We start from the raw sequence: 21083 nt of genomic DNA, 5'->3' as shown, positions 1-21083 counted from the left end.
CTGAATTACACACTTTGAATAAGTTAAGTTACATGGTACGTGAAGTATATCTCAAGAAAGCTGTCTTTTAAAAAAATGAGGGAATTCTCTAGCGGTCCAGTGGTTAGGACTCTGCGCTTGCATTGCAGGGGGTACGGGTTCGATCCCTGGTCGGGGAACTAAGATCCCGCAAGCCACACCACGTGGCCGAAAAAAAAATTTCTTTTTTTTCAATAAAAAGAAACACTGGAAGAATACATAGGGAACTAATAAAAATGGTTGCCTGGGGTGGTGGTGTAGCACAGTGGAGAGTAAGAATTATTTTTAAATATTTTTATATAGTTAAAAATTTTAAGCCCTGTAAATGAATTAAGTATTCAAAAATAATAAAACTTATGGAATCCTAGGAAGTTGTGGTGAGGGAGATGAAAGTAATGTAGCTAATGTTAGCTGTTAGTTGAGGGCCTGAAAGCAATCATGTTCATCAAATAAGGTAATAGGTATGGAACTGGAGGTTGGAGGGGAACTGTAATAAAATTTATTTTTCATTTATTTGGGTCATAGTGCAAACAATACATTTCCACCTATATGTGGCAATATGTGCACTGTTTCTGTTTGTTGTGACCTTGTTTGCCCTTGAGAATAACTACAAGGTGAAGATTGCAGTACTATTTGGAGGCTGAAGAAGAGAGATAATTAGATTAAAAGCATGTAAGTCCTGTATTTAAGAAGCACAGGTGACCCACTGTATATCCGAGTACATGCCATAATCAAAACACTAATGTATGTTGAAACAGTAAGGGAACAACAGGGCTTCTGCTGCTCGGAATGGCAGTAGGGAAGAAGAACTGTAAACATTTTGTAAGATTTCTCAATACTTTGTGAAATTCCTCATGTTTGTGGTCCTATCTGTGTTCAGCTGTCTGTATCTCTGTAATGATCGGCAAATTTATAACATGAAATAATTTCTTGAGTGGTGAGAAAGAAAGGGTACAACCAGCCCTTGGGAAGTGGGGCGGTAGAATCCCATGATCTTTAGTAGGTGATAGAGTTTAGGTGAAAGGGCAAGAAGTTTGAGTCCCTGAGGCCTATAGTAAGGAAGAAAAGGGCACAGGAGATTGTCATGCTTCTGGGAAGTAGCCTCGGGAGTGTCCTGATACCCCTTTTGGGTCCAGTTCTATAAGAATAGAAGACTCATTATTTTTTTTCCACATTTTCTAATTCTCTTCTTGGGAGACTGATGGGGTGGGTCCTTATGGGATTTAAATTCATGATTTCATGTGACTAAATTGTTATTTGAGTCACACCTCAGGCCAGAGCCCTGGAAGTAATGCACAGTTTGTTCATTTATTCATTAATTCACTCAACAAACCTTGTACACCTGCTGTCTGATGAGACCCTAGCCTTCAGGATATAGACACCAAGAAGAAGACACAAACCCTAACCTTGTGGCTCTGTGACCCTCCCAGTCTAAGAGGCAGACCTTTAAAGACGTCTGCGTGGGGACTTCCCTGGAGGTCCAGTGGTTAAGGCTCTGCACTTCCACTGCAGGGGCCATGGGTTCGATTCCTGGTTGGGGCACTAAGGTCCCACATGCCGCGTGGCGTGGCTAAAAAAGATAATAATAATAATAATTAATTTTTAAAAAAAGTGTGAAAGTGCTAATGATAAACCAAGTGCCTGGGAATGCAGAAGAGGGTCTGTAAAATGGGCTCAGATGCAAATTCAGATGCCCGAGGAGACCAGGCAGGTAATGCAAATACTTGAAAAGGGGCCAGGTAAATTCAAAGTGGTAGCATCTGGAAAACACTGGTTCCATATAAAGGAGGCAGCCTCTAGATGCTGGGCTCGGGTAGAAGAGAGATGTCGATTTCACTGTACACCTTTCTTTGTACCTTTTGAATTTTATACATGTGCATTTGTTACCTAGTCCAAAAGAAAAAATGTTTTTTTCAAAGGAGGTAACTATTACTCAGCCGCAGCCTATTTTTTCTTTCTGGGAATGTAGTTTCCCTTGGGCAATATATTTTGATATTTAAACAGAAACTGAAAAACTGGATTTTTAAGTGAATTCTCCTAAGTTTTAAATGTTGACGTCTAATTTTTTAAAACCACACAGGCTAAATAAAACTTGCTTGCAGGCCGCCAGTTAACACACTTTGGCCTGGCCAGTCTCTTCTCTGTCCCTTATTAGGGCAGAGAATCTTTTCACTTTTAGGTGTCAGGCTTTTCTGGGATATACCCATTTTAGGGGATAATTCAATTTAGATTTTAGGTATTTAGAATGGATTCTTTAGAGGAAGAGGGAACTTTTAAGGATCTCTGGAATCGGCGATTCTAAGGGTGGTGTCTGTCTCGGTAGCATCAACAGCATCACCGGGAACCTGTTAGAAATGCAGATGCTTGGGCCCCATCACAGGCGTATTGAATCAGAGACTCCGGGAGTGGGCCTAGCAATCTGTTTTAACAAGTCCTCCAGGTGACTGTGATAAATGCTAAAGTAGGAGAACCACTGCCTCTAATCATGTTACAGAGATACATAGATAACTTAAAAATGGGTTCCTGGTCATAGAATTCTGAACTTAAAAAAAAAATTAACTCAGGTAGCTTTACAGAAACCAAATCCCAAACCTGGAATTGATTTTTCATTTCTTTAGATTCTCCTTAAGAAGTTATTTGTATTAGAATAAAAAAAAAATCATAGTTATAATTAACAGATGATAAAATGCCCCCATTTTAAGCGGGCAGTTTGATACCTTTTGACAAATACACACATGCAATGACAACTACGATCAGAAGAGAACACTTTCATCTTGCCCAACAGGCCTCTTTGCAGTCAGTATCCCCAAGGACTTCTAGCCCCAGGTGCCACTCATCTGTGTTTTCCATCACTGTAGATTAGTTTTGCCTGTTACACAGTTTCTTACAAATTGAATCATACAGTATATGTGGCTTCTTTTGCTTAGCATGTTTTTAAGATTCGTCCAGGTTGTGTATATAAACAGTTTTTTCTTTTTTACTGCCTACTAGTATCCCATTGCATGGATACTTTATCATTTGTTTATTCCCAATGGCCATTGATATTGTTTCTGGTTTTTTGGTTATTATGAATAAAGCTACTATGAACATTCCTGTATAAGTCCTTGTGTGTTCGTATGTTTCCGTTTTTCTTGGGTAAATACATAGGAATGGAATTGCTAGGTTGAATGGTAAGTGTATACTTAACTTTACATGACACTGCCAAGCTGTTTTTCCAAAGAATTGCACCATTTTACACTCCCACAAGCCATGTATGATGGTTTCAGTTGCTCCACACATCCTTAAACAAAAGTTGGTATTGTGCAATCCAAATGTTAATTTTTAGAACATCTTCACAACCTTAAGAGTAGGCAATGATTTCTTAGGACACAAAAAGCATCTATCATAAAGGAAAAAATTAAAATTAGGCTTCATGAAAATTTAAAACATCTGCTTTGGAAGACACCATTAAGAAAACAGACAATTCACAGACTGAGGGAGTATGTTTGCAGTGCAAACGTATAACAAAGGACTGGTATCCAAAATATATAAAGAATTTTTGCAATTCAATAATAAAAAGGTAAACAACCCAATTCATTTTTATTCTTTTTCTGATTGCACATCTCAGTTTTGGTTTTTTTTTTTTATTGAAAGACAATACAGAAATGATGAAATGATGTCTAAGGATCCTGGAAATGACAGAGGTCCCCGATGCAATGACATAAAATCTGGCATCAGCACCTGCAATTTATGTTAGGTCTCCTTTCTTGATTGCTGCATACTCTTTCTGGTGTTCAACCAGCTTCAGGAATATTTGATATTTCGTGTCATAATACCTCTTATCCTCTCATCCAGGAAACACAACTTGCCCAACTTGGCTCATTCTTGCCATGGCCTCCTGTACAGAAGTGAGATCCCCTGAGGCTCTCAGACGACCAGCATTCACAAGGACAGATTCCACCTCTTGTGACAGGACCACAGGCCTGCCAGTGATGTCTCCACACATTTGCACAGAAAGGGGATTCTTGCTCAGGCCGCCACACAGGAAGAGAGTGATGACAGAGAGCCCGGCTTCCTCCCTGGCTTCTGGACGGAGGCAAGTTCCTGAAAGCAGGTAGAGAATGGCAAGATTATCAAGGTCCTGAGACCGTTTCAATACAGTGGCCACGCTCTTTAGTATCAGATCTGCTAAGGGAGACCCATTGCCATGGAAATCTGACCAAACATGTAAATCAACAGCGAGGAACCCCATAGACTGAGCCTTCTTAATCAGATCCACTCTGGTATCTGGCTGTAGCCTTGGCTCGTAGTTCAGGGAAGCTGGTGTGGCCCTGTCCCATGTGGTCTATCAATTTTCCAGTAATGCTCTGACCACCTTCATTCAGCCAAGACTCGGGGACCGTGGCTGAAAAACAAGTGCCCCAGATGCCTGGTAGAAAAATCCGGTTTTGTGCCTATCCTCATGTGACAAGATGTTCCACAGATGACGGCCAGCCATGACGTCACTGGCTGTCCCTCACAGGCGTGGCGTTGCCCCCTCACATCCCTCCGATCACTCCCTGGGGACAGAGATGCTGGTGGCAGCCATTTGGGGAGCTCATTCCACCATGAGGACACTGGTGCTGACAGGCACCACCCCAGAATCCTCCCTCTACTAAACAACCCGATTTAAAAATGGGCAAGAGATTTGGTCACCTTACCAAAGAAGATATATGAATAGCCAATAAGCCATTAAATTAAAGCCACAATGAGGTACATACTGATGTCCTAAAATGGCTAAATTGTACTGCTCTCTAGGTGTGTATTTATGTTTTGGTTGAAAAAAGTAATTGAAAATAGTATTATTTTAAAACTCAAAACATCAAATCCTCTCTTCAGATCGCATAGTGGACATTTGTGAGTGTTTGTTTTTGGCTACCCAAATTTTCTCTTCCTTTGGGGATTTTTTTCCCTTCCTGCCATGTAGAGGTGATATGTATATCTTTTTCCAATTAAGGCTGTGCAGAAGTTTTCCCTGTCACTAGGAGTAAAAGGGCAGCTCTTTCAACTGATAAAGGGTATCCACTAAACATCTACAAACTTTAGAAGAATTCCTACCAAAGTCAAGAATAAGGTATCTATTACCACTGTTATTTTTTTAAAAATTTTATTTATTTATTATTATTATTATTATTTTTTGGCTGTGTTGGGTCTTCGTTTCTGTGCAAGGGCTTTCTCTCATTGTGGCAAGCGGGGGCCACTCTTCATCGCGGTGCGCGGGCCTCTCACTGTCGTGGCCTCTCTCATTGCGGAGCACAGGCTCCAGACGCACAGGCTCAGTAGTTGTGGCTCACAGGCCCAGTTGCTCCGCGGCATGTGGGATCTTCCCAGACCAGGGCTCGAACCCATGTGCCCTGCATTGGCAGGCAGATTCTCAACCACTGCGCCACCAGGGAAGCCCACCACTGTTATTAATCAACATTATATTAAAGGATATACTCAATTCGACAAGAAAATGAAATGACATAAAAGATAAAACTATCATAATATTCAGATAATACAAATAGCTACTTAGAAAATTCAAGAGGTTTTGCAATCATATATTAAAAGTAGATCAGGGACTTCCCTGGTGGCGCAGTGATTGAGAATCCCCTGCCAATGTAGGGGACACAGGTTCGAGCCCTGCCAGGAGGATCCCACATGCCGCAGAACAATTGAGCCCACGTGCCACAACTACTGAGCCCGTGCGCCTAGAGCCCGTGCTCCGCAACAACCGAAGCCACCGCAATGAGAAGCACACGCACCACAGTGAAGAGTAGGTGCTGCTCGTCGCAACTAGAGAAAGCCCTCACGCAGCAACGAAGACACAATGCAGCCAAAAATAAAGAAATAAAATAAATTTATATTAAAAAAAAGTAGATCAGAAAGAGTCCTGTACATCTTCAATAAACATTTAGAAAATAGAATAGTAAAAAAAAAAAAAAAATTCACAACGGCAACAAAATCTACAGGGTGCTACAATAAATGTAATGTGCATTGGACACAGATGTACATAACATTATAGATGAAAAGTAAGGTTGATTGGGCAAAATTTTACAGGCAGAATGGTCAGCAGTGCAGAGAGGTTCCCCTGACCTCTGAACTTCCTGTAAAAAGAATTGCTGGTCTAGGAGCAGCTGGATGTACCAGGGAAAGTGTTTCAAAAAAACACTGTCCTTGTTATATGTGTTAATACAAAAGTTAGGAGGGGTCAGCTATTTAACAATGATTGCTTCTTGGCTGGGTAAAGGGCCCTGTTGGACCAGAGCTTGGCTAGAGGAGTTCACATGCCGACGAGGCTGGTAACAGCTAGAAGACTTGCCAACTCAGCAATTGGCTAAACTACCAAAATAGGGAGAGCATGAGCTTTCTGGGACACCTGGGTTTGCCTTTCCTTAATATCTAGCCTTTATGGCAGCCAAACACAGTGGTTAAAAGTGCAGACTCTGTTGCCAGACTGTCTGGTTAATCTGAACCCCTTTGTGCCTGGGTTTTCTCATCTGTAAATTGTAGGTAATAAAAATAGCTACTTCATTTGGATTGTTAAAGGGATTAAATGGACATATCTAAGGTTTTTAGAACTGTGCCTGGCAAGTAGTAGGCTCTAAGCAAATTTTAGTTATTATTGGTAATAATTACACAATATTATTGAAATGATTTTTAAAACTATAAACCCAGAAAAATTAAGGAAGCAGGAGGGGACCATCAGCATACAGAATATCTTAACAAATTTTTGGAAGGTGGAAACTCAAATGGAATACTAGTAACCAGTGAAACAGACCAAAGGAGCCCACAGCCTGAATACACATGTAACCCCTGGGAGACTCTGTACATTGTACAGAACCCTGGAGCAACTGGGGGCCCAGAATGCCAGGTTGAAGGCGGACAGGAATGATGGGAAGGGCTGAAAATCAAGAGACTAAATTAAAGTCTCTGCATGAGACAGTTGGCTCCATCTACCCCACCATCAGACTATTTAATATTCAGGTGTTATTAACACTGAGGCAAAAAATCAGTGGATTCTTCTCTTCTAAAAAAATGGAATAAACTGTTTCAGCTGACTTAGAGGAGCTAGGGTGGGCCCTGGGCATCCCAAAACGAAGAATACTTCAAGAACTGACCATTTTATGCTCAAGGAACACCCCAAATGAGCTTTCAGCTACTAGCTCTGACTTTCCAGCTAACTTGAAATCATTTTCTGAGGTGTTTCTCTGACATTGAGGGCTTCTCCAGGGTAAATCTTGGCTCCCCAATCTGTTCTCCATAAAGTAAAGGGCTTAGGTTCAGGTCACATTCATGTGGCTTTTAATCAGAATTTTTAGTCATAATTTTGATCAATCAGCTTTGAAATCGCCTAGTTTTCAAACATGAATTGAAAACCAAAGGTCATTACACATTTGAGGAAAGTTGGTAATGTGAAAAATGAACAAAAAGGTAAATGGTAATTAGCCTTGGAGGAAACATATCATTCAGGAGGCAGGTGAACTTTATTTGTATTAGTACTGATAAAGATAATTTGTATATCGGGACCCACAAAATGGGGGCTGCCTCAGTGGCCCGGCCCAAGTCACAAATCTAAACCCAAGTCAGCCTGCACTTACAGGAAACACCTGTCAAGGAAACCTAATATAAACCAATCAAAATCCCCCAACTCAGCTTTACCTAGTTTGCCTGACCCTAGAAAACAGGACCTGCTAGACGTTTAATGAATCCCTGACCTCCTAGCCAATCATGCCTCTTCTCTATAAAACCCACTCTTTCCCCCCATCCCTCTGGAGCAGCGCTGTGGGATACTGTGCTTCCCCCAGTCTATGGATTGCTTTCCCTTGACTAAAGGACAACAAACTCATTATTAAGTTGTTTTAATTTTGTCATTTGACAGTATAGGAGAGGTTCATAAAAGATTGCGTTGGCTAAAAAAATCAGATCTTGTGAAAATAAGAGACAACAAGAAAGAGCTGTGGGAAATTGAAAATATAATTGCTGAACTTAATTACTATTGGTGGGACTTACCTGGTGGTCCGGTGGTTAAGACTCCGTGCTCCCAATGCAGGGTGTCCAGGTTCCATCCCTGGTCGGGAAACTAGATCCTGCATGCCGCAACTAAGATCCCGCGTGCCCCAACTGAAAGATCCCGCGTGCCGCAACTAAGACCCGGTGCAGCCAAATAAATAAATATTAAAAAAAGAATTTTTATTGGAAAGTTGGAAGATAATGAAGAGGAAACCTCCCAGAAAGTAAAGCCAAAGCACGGGAGAATATGTGAGCAAAAAAAAAAAGATAAGAACTTCAGTGATAAATTTCCATCTGAATAATGGGAATACCAGAAAGAGGGAAAAGAGAATAGTAGGCAGTAGGGAATTACCAAAGAAATTATAGAAGATAATTTCCCAGGGTTGATGGGAGGCCCACACGTTCAGCTTGAAACAAGTCCATTGGGTCCAATGAATGTAGAAAGACCCAAACTGAGACACGATAACTTTGAAATTTTATAACCCACAGATAAAAGAGAAAATGCTAAAAGATACCAGAAAGATGGAAACTGCCGTCAAAGAAATAAGACTTATACTAGCACCAGAAACATTAACCAATCTTAAATTATTTAGAATAAAACACTTCTGCTGTGGGACTTTGTAGGTTTTTTGAGACTTTTTGGTTCCTGACTAAGCCCTGCTGACTCAGCACCCTAGACCATTTACTGGTGATTTCTCAGAAAACTGCAACTTGTTTTGAGTTTCAATTCCTCAAATATGTTCTCACTGCTTCCCATTAAAAGACAAAGAGAGCATTCGTATTTACACTATGCATTCTCCTTCCATTTGACTGGGGCTCTGGATAAACCTCTAGGTAAGTAAATTACCATCTCTGGCAAAAGTGCTTTTCTTCCACACCTAAACTTATGACCCTCTTATTTCTCTTGCTCTTGTTTCTGTCTTTGGAGGCAAGAGGACAGGCACTGGAGTCGTACAGATGTGGATTTAAATCCTTTGCACGACACAGCAGCGTCACTGGTACTCTTAGCACTTGTAATTAATGAGCATGAAACCTGGAGAGGGCCTTGGAGATCTTCTCTCCTCCTGGAAATGCCCCGGGTACCAGCAAAACTGACCGCTGAACTTTGCTGTAGAAGTGCAGGATTGATTCCAGCTGGTTTGTTGCTACCCTGTGCTTATTTATCTCCAGGGGGGCCTGGAGCCATGGTGTTGTCTGTCGGCCAAACCTAAATGAAACATACTAACTAGCGATGAATGTAGCCCTGTGCTAGGATCTGAGAGACCAGGGGGCAGTCCGTACCAGCTTGTTTGAGACTGGTCAGGCATCCTACTTTGGGCCACGTGACTGGAGCGGCATAAAAGACCCCTCCTCAGGTGACAGTGTGGTTTCCCTGAGACCAAGGTACCTTGAACATATCTAGGTGGTTCATTACCTAAAATGAAGCATGTCCTGAACAACAGAGAAAGGGTCCTAGAAACTGGGGCTGGAGTCTGAGACCTCTCTGATGTTTGCCTGTATTTTTGGGTTTTATTTTTGTACCCGTATCCTCTACCTTTATTAAATTCTGAAGTAAGTATACTATGTAGAGGCTTGTGAGTTTTTTCAGTTATCTGACCCTGTGTACTTGCTGAAGTTGGCAGTGTGAATGGGATAATGGGAACAATGTTTTGTTATTTTTTAAAATTTATTTATTATTTATTTACTTATTTTGGTTGTGCTGGGTCTTAGTTGCGGCACGTGGGATCCTTTTTTTTTTTTTTTTTAGTTGTGGCATGCAGACTTAGTTGGAGCATGCATGCAGGATCTAGTTCCCCGAACAGGGATGGAACCTGGGCCCCCTGCATTGCGAGCATGGAGTCTCACCCACTGGACCACCAGGGAAGTCCCGGGAACCGTTTTTGACTTAATTTAAATGCTGGCTCTGGCTTTGTTTAGGAGAAGAAAAGATGAAAAGTGGGAGAAAGACGTAGAACCACTGATGCCAGGTTGGCTGCTGAGGCCATCCTGGTCTGAATTTGCCCTAGTACTATAATTATTCATGGGAAGAAAAGCACAGCAATGGAATTTTTTTTTTTTTTTACTATTTTTAAAAAATTTATTGAAGTATAGTTAGTTGATTCACAATGTTTCAGGTGTACAACACAGTGATTCAGTTATATATCTATCTTTTTTTTTAAGATTCTTTTCCCATTATAGGTTATTACAAGATATTGAATATAGTTTTCTGTGCTATATAGTAGATCCTTGTTGTTTATCTATTTTATATGTAGTAGTGGGTATCTGTTAATCCCAAATTCCCAATTTATCCCTCCCCCGCCCCCAGCAATGGAATTTAAAGGTGATAGATCCAGAGCCAGAAGAAGCAGCTAAATGAGTTAAAACAGAAATATGGACAGAGGGGAAGTCAGCCAAGAATAGTGAGGCAAATAAGGAAGGCCTCAGCAGCCAGCCTGGCATCCGTGGTTCTAAGTCTCTTTCCCACTTTTCATGGTTTGGGCTGCTTTGGCAAAATGAAAGTACTAAGAAAGAGCCCTAGGCTTCCAAGTCCACCAAGCTTTGGCTGGTTCCTTCTGTAAAAGGAAGGAACATGATACCAGAGGGAGAATTGGGCAGACATTTCTTTTGTTCAGAATGTGACCCTCATCTGATATCCACTAAAGGGACTCTACGGGAGAGGGCATGAAGAGACAACTGAAATGAAGGAGCTCTTCAGTCAAAAAGCCAAGTAACCTTGTGGGCTGATAGAGCTTCCTGAGGAACCATTGCTGAAATGTACTGAACATATTAGTGACAAAGGAGCTCTTTTCCTTGCATTAGGTACTGCCAAATGAAGGGCATGCTTGGGCTTAATCAAGATCTTCAATTAGCTGCAGCCTTTGCAGAAATGTGGGTAGATGGGCAAATTCTAAATCAGCTGAGCTGGATTAAGGCGGGGCACATAAAGCGAAGCTGGTAGAGTGGAAATATCCAACTCCACCTGTAGGTATTAAATGGAATACCTTGTTGATTCTTGAAATGTTGAGAATGCAAGCACGCATCTTTGAACTTGTTATATGATGATATGGGTATCCCCTATTTTATGCCTTTAACTTAAGTGACAATTGATGCTGTGATAAGGGGGCCTCCAACTGTTTGGACTCCATAGGTGACTTTACTGTTGAGGGCAGGATAAAGGTCTGCTGTCACAGACCTACTAGCATATTTGCTCTGAATTGGGCTAAATGATGAGCAGAAGATCAGTGTTATTCAGAAGAAAAAACGGAAAGAATAAAGGGCTGAAACAAACCTCAGGACTAGTAAACCAGGTGGCGATGTTCATGAACATTTTCTTCCCCTTTTCAGAAAATGGCCGCCCAGGAGAAAGCCCCTGACGAGAGGATTTCCCAGTTTGATTATGCTTTGCTCCCGGAGCTGTCTGGTCTTCTAGGCATAGATATGCTTCAATATGTAAAGGAAGTAGAAGAAGAGGAGCAGAAAGAACGAGAAAAAATGCAAAAAGGCTTTAATTCCCAAATGCGTAGTGAAGCAAGAAGGTTAAAGACTTTTGTGACCTATGATGACTACAGTGCATGGACACCCCAGGAGATGGCAGCGGCTGGGTTTTATTTCACTGGCATAAAATCTGGGGTTCAGTGCTTCTGCTGTAGCTTAATCCTCTTTGGTACCGGCCCCCAGAGACTCCCCATAGAAGACCATAAGAAGTTCCATCCGGATTGCGAGTTCCTTTTGGGCAAAGATGTTGGTAACATTGCCAAGTATGATATAAGAGTAAAGTATCCAGAGAACAAGTTGAGGAGGGACGCCAAAGCAAGATACCAAGAAGAGAAGGCCAGACTCAAATCCTACAAGAAATGGCCATTTTATGCCCAAGGGACAGCCCCAAGGGAGCTCTCAGCTGCTGGCTTTGTCTTTACAGGTAGTTTGAAGTCATTTTCTGAAATATTTTGCTGGAATTAAGTTTAGGTTCCATATTTCAGTTGCAATATTTTGTAAATCTTTTCTCACTTGGTCAATGTGTTATATTAGGTATAAGGTCTCTTTTATTAAAATTCAACTTCAGTAATTTCACTTTAGCTTTATTTTATGTGTAGTACAACACGTCAATTTACCAAAAATATATAAAAAATAAGAAAGTGACTTTTCCTAAAATTTTGGACCTTAGACAATACTTGACTGGATTTCTAAGGCCCTGAAAATAAGCTGTGAGGTCAGCCTGACCCCAGTCTCCTTCTCACCCATCCTCCTTTTGCTGCTCTGAAATGATCTTTCTTTGATTCTTTTAATTGCAGCAGTATTGTAGGGTTTTTGTTTTTGTTTTTGTTTTAACCTTAAAGCTAACTCTAACATATAGGGCAAGTTGCATTTCAGAAAATTGTACTTTGTTTGAATTATCCTAGCCACGCCATAAATGTTATGACAGATCTGAGTGAGAATTGTGATAACAAAAACAGCTATCATTTACTGAGTACCTACTTGATGCTGGGCACGGATTAAGCACTAATGCTAATCTGACAAACTTGCCCTTTTTCCCCATTTCACAGTTGACTTCATTGAGGCTCAAAGAGTTTAAGAAACGTGCCTAAGGATAACCAACATGGACCTACTGTATAGCACAGGGAACTCTGCTCAATGTTATGTGGCAGGCTGGATGGGAGGGGAGTTTGGGGGACAATGGATACCTGCATATGTATGGCTGAGTCCCTTTACTGTGCACCTGAAACTATCACAACATTGTTAATCGGCTGTACTCCAATATAAAATAAAAGTTTTAAAAAAAAGAAAATATTTCAGTTCATCACAGGTACACTGCATAGTGCTTGGCACACAGTGTATGTTGGATATATGAAATGTTGTTACTATTGTTAATTAATTAATAGCAGAAGCTGAAGATATTCACCTTGATGGTGTTATCCAAGTTGGACCCAAGAAGAAAATTTAAGAGATTTCTGGTATAGAATTCCCCAGATGTCACAGTGTGCTTATCACTTATTTCTTCAAGATGTTATAGTTAATGTCCTAATTGACATAGAGACTGAAGCAGAGTAAAACGCAGAAAAAACGGATCTTTCTGTCGTGTTCAAAAAGGTTGGAGTCTGTAGCTTGATTGTAATTTGCCTACCAGTTTGTGTACCATTTACATCTCAAAATGCCTTAAATCTCAAGTAAGTTTTCTTCTTAGTTTTGAAAGCTAGTGAGTTGATCCCTTTGTAGTTTCCCTAAAAACAGTTGTCAGAAAAGAAAAATATACTTGTCAAATACAAATGTCAAACGTGAAGAAAAAAAAAAAAGGAATGTGCCTAAGTTTCCACTGAAATTTCATAGCAAAGCTACAGCTTAGGTCTTCTAACTGCGCTTTACTTCATGAGTACGGGGATTCCTCTGCTTCCCCACTACTTCCGGGGGCATATTGAGTCCAACAGCTTAGAGTTCTGTGTGGGCCACATCTGAGAGGTGGGGTCCCAGGCTTCGGAAATGGTCACTTAGGGCAGTGGGGCTGTGGATGAGGATGCAGCCAGATGAGAGTGTGAGTGGGCAGATGGGATGGAGCGTGTCTCATTCACGCACAGAGCAGTCCACTTCTGGAGACACCCCTTCTGGACCATCCCATGGCGCTGTTGCCGGGCAATCTAAGTGTCTTCCTTCATATGCAGGTAAACGTGACACTGTGCAGTGCTTTTCCTGTGGTGGCTGTTTAGGAAATTGGGAAGATGATGATGATTCCTGGAAGGAACATGCCAAGTGGTTCCCCAGGTAAGTAGAGAAATATTTTTTGCTTGTAATTTTTTTTTAAGACAAAACAAAACTAAAGGCAAGAGTCACCTTCTCAGAGTAGAACCTTCAGTTTTGATCTTTCTCTCTCCTAAGTTGGAACACTCCAGGATTTATTCAAGCAAGAAAGCCCTGATGATATCGTGAAAATTTTTAATTGTATAATTTCAAAATAGTTTCTTACTGTTTTATTATCCAAAATACTAAGATATGTTTTGCCAAGTATAAGTTTCAGGATCTGCCTTAATAAACATGAATAATTTGCATAGGGATGATGTAAAATGGTACATAAAGGAAGTTGGAAAGTAAGACAATGTTTAAAACATTATTACAAATGGTTGCATGCACTGCTGAATATATACCAAATGAAAACATTGTATTTCAAAAACTCAGTAAGAGTTTTGATTATTACAATGGTCTTGAGTTCTCTGCTTAGAAAATGAAGTGTTTTTAAAAATTATTTCTAACGTTAACGTTTACTAGTATTTTCTACGTGACTGTATCTACCAAATACAGATTCATTCCTTTAACAATTTTTAAAACTTTCATTTTGGAAAATTTCATATACAAGTAGAGAGAACACTTATCAACACATGGCCAAATCTTATTTCATCCATCTCTCACCCACTTCTTCCCCAGAAATAAAAATAACCAACTTATTTTAAAGCAAATCCCAGCCATCATATAATGTCACTTGTTGATATTTTAGTATATAACTCTAAAATATAAGAATATTTTAAAGAAACATAACCACAGTATCATTCTGTCTTCTAAAGAGGATTATCAGTAATTCCTCAATAACATCAAATATCTGAGACAGTGTTCAAATGTCCACATCCCCCCAACTCACTTTCTCTTTGCCATTGGTTGATTTGAATCAGGATCCAAACAAGGTCCATACATTACATTTAGTTGATATATCTCAAGATTTTTAATTTACAGATTTCCTCCTCTCTGACTTTTTCTTGTCACTTACTCATGAAAGGAGCCATGTAGTCTGTCCTGTAAAACTGCCTACACTCTATGTTTGGCTGAATGTTTCTGTGGTGTCATTTAACATGTTTCTCTACTTCCTGTATTTCCTATAATCTAATAATTGGATCTAGCAGTGTGCTTCAGCTCATAGTTTATTTCTTTAACATATTTGTCATACACCTACCACATGCAAAGAAGTTTCTGGTTGGATCGTAGGTCAACCACAAAACAACTGGGCTGTTCTTTAGGTTTATAAGTCATCTTTCACATGGACAGCCATGCTCACAAAAATGGAAGTTTGTCTGATATGTTAAGTGAAAAAAGCAGTATGCAAAATAATGTGCAGTATAAGCCTTTAAAACCATTCAACCTATATACGGACTTGTTTGAAATATATATAGAAAAAGTTAAGAAAATATACAAACCAAACCATCGAACTCTTGAGGTTTGGGTTTGTCAGGAGATGAGGTGGAGAGGGATTTTCATATTTTACTTTGTTCACTTCTATCTTGTTTAAATTCTGGGAAACAAATGTGTATTTCTTTTATGGTTGAAAAGAAAGTGAGGGGGTGGGAGGGAGGAAGGGAACAAAGGAGAGAAGGAAGAGGGGGAGAGAGAGAGATGGAGAGGGAGATTGGAAAGGGAGGGGAGCTCTTCCTGACAAGCAGATGAGATAGTTATAGGGATACAGGAAGCCAGATAGTTAAATACTTTGCATGTCATTCTGGTTCCTTGACCAATCAAGAATAGACACCCAGCCAATCATACTGAGTGTTGGCAGTGAACCACATGGGTGTGTACCGAGTGAATATCAGCCCTGGCTCTTGGGCACCTGTCGTAGCTGTAGCCTTAGCCAATGCTTCACTTATTCTCATGGCCACAATGCTTAGTGTCACTGGGTTATACACTGGGCAACTCCCAGCAGCACCATTCACATCAACCATCATGTGATGGTCTAACACCAACAAGAGTTGCACATCCTGTCTCGGGTGGCCCTGGTACACCTTCTCTGACGTAGGACTGAGGGAAAGGTGAGAAACATAGGGAGAAGATGTGAGTCCAGCACTCAGCTCCAGAGGTGGAAGGAGCTAAGGTCTGCTGCTATCAATACAAAGGGCAGGGCAGAGCGCAGAGGCTCACAGATACACAGAGCCGGCCGCTTCCTGACCCCCCGACCCTAGCCACGTTACTGACCCTCTGAGTCTCGTGTGTAAAAATGAAAATGATAATCCATAGCTGGTAGGGTTGTTATAAGGGTGATAAGTAAAGTATATGGAGCAAATGCCTTGTAAAAACTCCTGTGTATTCCATGACCGTTTCACCTTCCACCTGTTTGTCATCATGAGCTTATGCTTAGCCAATACATTTCAGAGCTGGAATTAGAACTAAGAATTCCCCAGTTTCTTGTTGGTTGTGCTCTAACCTTAGCTGTTTGGGCATTAATTTTGGCTTTGTTTGCTGCTTTTATAAACTACGGACACAATGTCTGAGTCTACTCCTACTCTTTAAAACGTAGTACTCAGTGTACTAAATAATTGTAAATAAATAAAATAAGCTGATCTTTATTGTAGTTTTTTAAACATTATGTATATATTTGTAATTTATTTGTTATTTATTTTATTTTTGGCTGTGTTGGGTCTTCGTTGCAGTGCACCGGCTTCTCATTGTGGTGGCTTCTCTTGCTGCAGAGCACGGGCTCTGGAGCGCAGACTCAGTAGTTGTAGCTCGCAGGATCTAGAGCACAGGCTCAGTAGTTGTGGCGCAAGCGCTTAGTTGCTCCACGGCATGTGGGATCTTTGCGGATCAGGGCTCGAACCCGTGTCCCCTGCATTGGCAGGTGGATTCTTAACCACTGTGCCACCAGGGAAGCCCTTTGTTGTATTTTTTTAAAGAAGTAGTATCTATCGAGCACCTTCTCAATCCACACTAAGCATGTGGGGAGGGCCCCGTCCGTCATGTGCTATGTGGATTGTGTACGGATTTGGGTTGCGTACAGGTTTGGGGCACTCCTCAGAAGGATCTGTACACCTAAAACCTGGGGACCTTAGCTACCCAGAGTGGTGGCCCTGGAGCAATATATGACTCAACTAGCGGAGTTCACTTTCTCATGTCTGTACAAGAGAACAGTGGCAAGATTGATCACTTCCCGTTAGTGGCAGAACTGGGACTAACATTCTGGCCTCCTGACTCTCAGCCCTCATGTTACTATAACATCACTAGAAAGGAACCTTACATTTGAATGAGAGAGATTTTTTTAAAGTTAACTTAAAAATTGCTTTTGTTTTGTGGAAAGGAATGTGTTTTTAAAATGTATTCCATATGCTCTTTTTAAAAAATTCAATTTATTAATTTCCATTGTATTTTTTTACAGAGTAGTGATATATGTTTTTCAGTGGATGAAATTTATTATTGTTTGTTATCCTTACTGCCAGTAACTTTCATTTAACCACAGGAACTAGATATAGTCACCATAGTTTAATTTAACAAAAAAAAAACCCCTCCAGTCTATATATTACTGTAAATCTGTCTCTTTGATTGGATTATATTTTGTTTCAAGAGAAAAGATAATCTGAAGATTTAGTTTTATATTATTACACATGTTGTTAATGGAAATAATAATTATATGAGAATAATGATAATTGTCATAAGTTTTGGGGTAAATTTTTTGACAGTTTTATCAAAGTAAAATAAAATTGAGCAATTTAAAGCATACAATGCAGTAAGTTTTAACAAATGGTCATTGTGTCACTGCAGTTATGTAACGATACAGGACATCTCTATTACAGTATCAGGGTAAATTTTAATTCTGTTTATTAATTATAGATGTGAATTTCTTCAAAGTAAGAAATCCTCAGAGGAAATTACCCGGTATATTCAAAGCTACAAGGGATTTGTTGGCATCACGGTAATTTACAACAGCAAATTTTTTCTCAAGTTGGCTTTTGAGTACCTAATATCTGAATGAGAAGGGGGCGGCATCACTCTTTTGTCATGGGCTCTCCTTCTTTCTTCTTCCCTTATTTCATTCCCCTACCTCTCATTGGGCAGTTTGAAGAAAAGCATGTTCTCTTGGTCGACTAGAGCCCTTAGAATTTTTTTTCAGGGCTGCCTTTTGATTGGTCTGTCTGCCTTCCTGGTAGTCTTCCCCTCTTTGACTGAGGTCACCTCCCCTAGCTTCCCTTGGCCACCCGCATCTGAGTGCCCGCATAAGACATTCAGACCACTGCACACTACCCACAGCGGGCCTCAGAGCTGGTTACTTTATGCTCTATCGGGAAGGCTTCCCTAGTGACAGGTGATGGGAAAACCCAGCTTAAATTGCTTAGGCAAAAATAGCGAATTTATTGGCTAACACGACTCAGATGAGAACCCTGCAGAAAACATGGCCTGAAAGTGGGGGAGGAGTGTTTCTTCAGAGAGCAATCTGGGTGCAATTTTCAGAGAAGAATCAGTTACTCAATACCTAACCACCCTTCTGAATCCAGTTTCCTTCCTATATCTCATACTTCTCATTAGTCAAAGGACCTCTGTGATATCTTGTTGTAACTTAGCTCTTGAGTTGGATCTCTGGAAAAACCGACCCGGAGACGGCTTCCTGTTGAGTATAAATAAACATTCACAGTTTTTTTTCTTCCCTTTACACTGCATAAAAAATTACAACATTAATAGAAATAATAATTAAAGGAATAATTCTCTAACAACACTGCTACTCAATCCAATGAAACTCTTCATTTGGGGGCAGGGGGTGGAGGAGGGAGTTCTTTTTTTTTTTTTTTTTTCACACACACACACTGTATTTTATTTTTACAAGAGATAAGTAGACTGACACCAAGCATTGTACATGGATGACCACAACAAAAGCAACAATGATTGCAATTACCAAACATGAAACACACTCATACTATGTCATAATATTGACATTCAGTCCACTAATCCTCCACTGTAACAGCTCCTTTACTTTGCAGTGAAAATTGATTTGTATATTCTTTGCCTCTGAGTCCTTGTTGGATTTTTTTTTTTTTAATTCAGACAGAAAGTCACAAAAATTATACTCATCCTCATCAGTTCACTCAGTCCCATGTAATTAATTTTTTTTTCATCTTGATCTTTTGTTAGCACTTTTATGAGTTCATCAGTTTTTCATTAGAGTTCTGAAAATTCAGTTCTGCTTATTCATTCAGTTCAGCAGTACAGTCAGTTACCAGAAACCTGTACTTGTCAGAGTCTTTTCCATGAATTTCTTAAAGATGAAACCCTTTTATAGGAACATATTTGCAAAAGCATCAGAGTACACACAGAACTGTCTGTAAGGAGGGAGTTCTTTTAATTTTTATTCATAGATAGTTGTATGCTCCAAGTCGATAACTTGAATCTTTTAAAATTGAGGTATTGATGCATAATATTTGTTTCAGGTGCACAACACAATGATTCACAATTTTTAAAGGTTATACTCCATTTATAGTTACTATAAAATATTGGATATGTTCCCTGTGCTGTACATTAGATACTTGTAGCTTATTTGTTTTATACATAGTAGTTTGTAGGATAACTTGAGTTTTAATTTTCTTCAGGGAGAACATTTTGTGAATTCCTGGGTCAAGAGAGATTTACCTATGGCTTCAGGTAAAGATTCAGACGTATTTCAAAAAGCTTTGCTTGTTTATTTCTTCTTCTGCTTTTTTTTTTTTCAGCCTAATTTTTTTTTAACCCCTCCATTTTTCTCCTCATTTTATGGTGCCATAGTAATTTTTTAAAAAAACATTTCATTAGCGATTTCTGGTCTCCTGGAGTAACTTAGTTTTTTAACATAAATGAGCATAGGGAAATATGTCAGGGTTGGGTCCTTGACTGAATTTCCTTTAAAACAATTAAGGTTTCTGGATAAAATGGTTTTGAAAACATTCTTAAACGGATCAGTGTCTGTTAAGAAATCAAATGTGAAATAACAGAAAATAAATATTGGTCTCTGCCCCTAGTTCCTGGCACAGAGCTCCTAAAATCCATGTAATTTCCTAAGTGATGACATCATGAGGTGCATCTCTTGTTCTAATACTGGATCTTTGACGCTGTCCCTGACACGGGGCTCCTAAAATCCTTGTAAACTCCGAAGTGATAAGAACACTGGGAGCATCTTTGATTTCTAATGAGGTGATTCTGGGTGAGCTCCTGGATGGCTTCTGGATGGGAGCTGGTCACTGGAAAGAGCAAGCCATGATTAGAAGCTTGGAATTTTCAGCCCCATCCCCTATTCTTCAGAGCAGGGAGAGGGGTATAAATGGAGTTAATGATCGATCATGCCTGTGTGAGGAAGCCTCCATAAAAATCCCAGCAGTACAGGTTTCCAGGAGCCTTCAGGTACGTGAACACATCCACACTGGGAATGTGACACATTCCAACTCCATGAGGATCGAAGCCCCCAGATCTCACTCTATGAGCCAGTTCATCTGGCTGTTCATCTGTACCCTTGATCATATCCTTTACTAAACAAACATAAGTGTTTCTCTGAGTTCTGTGATCCACCCTAACAAATGAAATGGGGTAGGAGCAGTGTTATGGGATTGAGCCTTTAACCTGTAGGATCTGACACTACTAAGTAGACAGTGTTGGAACAGAGTTAAATTGTAGGACACCCAGCTGGTGTTGCAGAGAATTGCTTACTGGGAGAAAACCCCCATACATCTTGTATCAGAAGTATCGTGAATGGGATAGTAGTGTGAGAGTAAAGGAGACACACAGGAGGAAAAGACTGAGGTTTTTCCAGTACATTAAGTCATATTCCAATTAAAACTCATGTGACAGCAGGAATCCTGGGGCTAAGTGGAATAATGAAGCAAGCTTTCATCTTAAGGAGTTTCGCAGTATCTAATTTTATTAACATATTTAATAAACATAAGTTGGTTTTCAAATCCTCAAAGGGTGCAGAAGACAGGGACCAAACCCCAGGGGCAGCCCAATGTGGAAAGTCTAATAGAAACCACCCCATAGAGTGGACACCCAAAGGGCAAGAAACAAATCTGCCTGCTCTTAAGGGAGCTGCGAGGAAAATTTGTCTTTCTCAAATCTGATACTAACTTGGGGTGGAAGGGAAGCTCCTCTAGCTTTTTCTTGCTTTATCCTGATGCTATATGATGAAAAGATAATTAGAAAATATTTTATTATAAAAAATTTGAATCTATATAGAAATAAGACCATAGTAAATCCCCACCATGCATCCACCACTCTGCTTCAACATGTGGTCAGTCTGGCCTTGCCTGTTTCTTCTTTTCTAATTCCCTCCTTCAATTATATTGAAGCAAACGCCAAACATATCATTCTGTCTGTAAATGTGA

The 21083-nt window shown here is 40.1% G+C and overlaps 3 protein-coding genes across 12 annotated transcripts in view; 2 read left to right on the top strand and 1 right to left on the bottom strand.

Moving 5' to 3' along the window:
* The window catches only part of GTF2H2C (GTF2H2 family member C), a 32454-nt gene extending 24537 nt beyond the window's left edge, over positions 1-7917 (top strand). Inside the window, exon 16 of one of the 2 annotated variants that reach the window (XM_082457336.1) lies at positions 3853-7917. In XM_082457336.1, coding sequence (XP_082313462.1) covers positions 3853-3909 — 57 coding nt within the window. In that variant the 3' untranslated portion in view covers positions 3910-7917. The remainder of the gene's footprint in view (positions 1-3852) is intronic. The other variant, XM_082457338.1, reaches the window with a different exon arrangement.
* Positions 1-21083, bottom strand: part of LOC309658531 (survival motor neuron protein) — a 259347-nt gene that overhangs the window by 167980 nt on the left and 70284 nt on the right. The window lies entirely within an intron of this gene.
* NAIP (NLR family apoptosis inhibitory protein) overlaps positions 4006-21083 on the top strand; it is a 41072-nt gene continuing 23994 nt past the window's right edge. Inside the window, exons 1-5 of one of the 9 annotated variants that reach the window (XM_082457093.1) lie at positions 4006-4111; positions 11353-11926; positions 13662-13761; positions 17578-17659; positions 19326-19377. In XM_082457093.1, coding sequence (XP_082313219.1) covers positions 11356-11926; positions 13662-13761; positions 17578-17659; positions 19326-19377 — 805 coding nt within the window. In that variant the 5' untranslated portion in view covers positions 4006-4111; positions 11353-11355. Of the gene's footprint in view, positions 4112-5011; positions 5111-8009; positions 11927-12551; positions 13762-17577; positions 17660-19325; positions 19378-21083 lie in introns of those variants that run through there. The other 8 variants (XM_082457091.1, XM_082457092.1, XM_082457097.1 and 5 more) reach the window with 8 other exon arrangements.

This window comes from Balaenoptera physalus, assembly GCF_965194825.1.
Source record: "Balaenoptera physalus genome assembly, chromosome: 3".
NCBI classification, from domain to species: Eukaryota; Metazoa; Chordata; class Mammalia; order Artiodactyla; family Balaenopteridae; genus Balaenoptera; species Balaenoptera physalus.
This window is presented reverse-complemented; position numbering and strand designations above follow the sequence as displayed.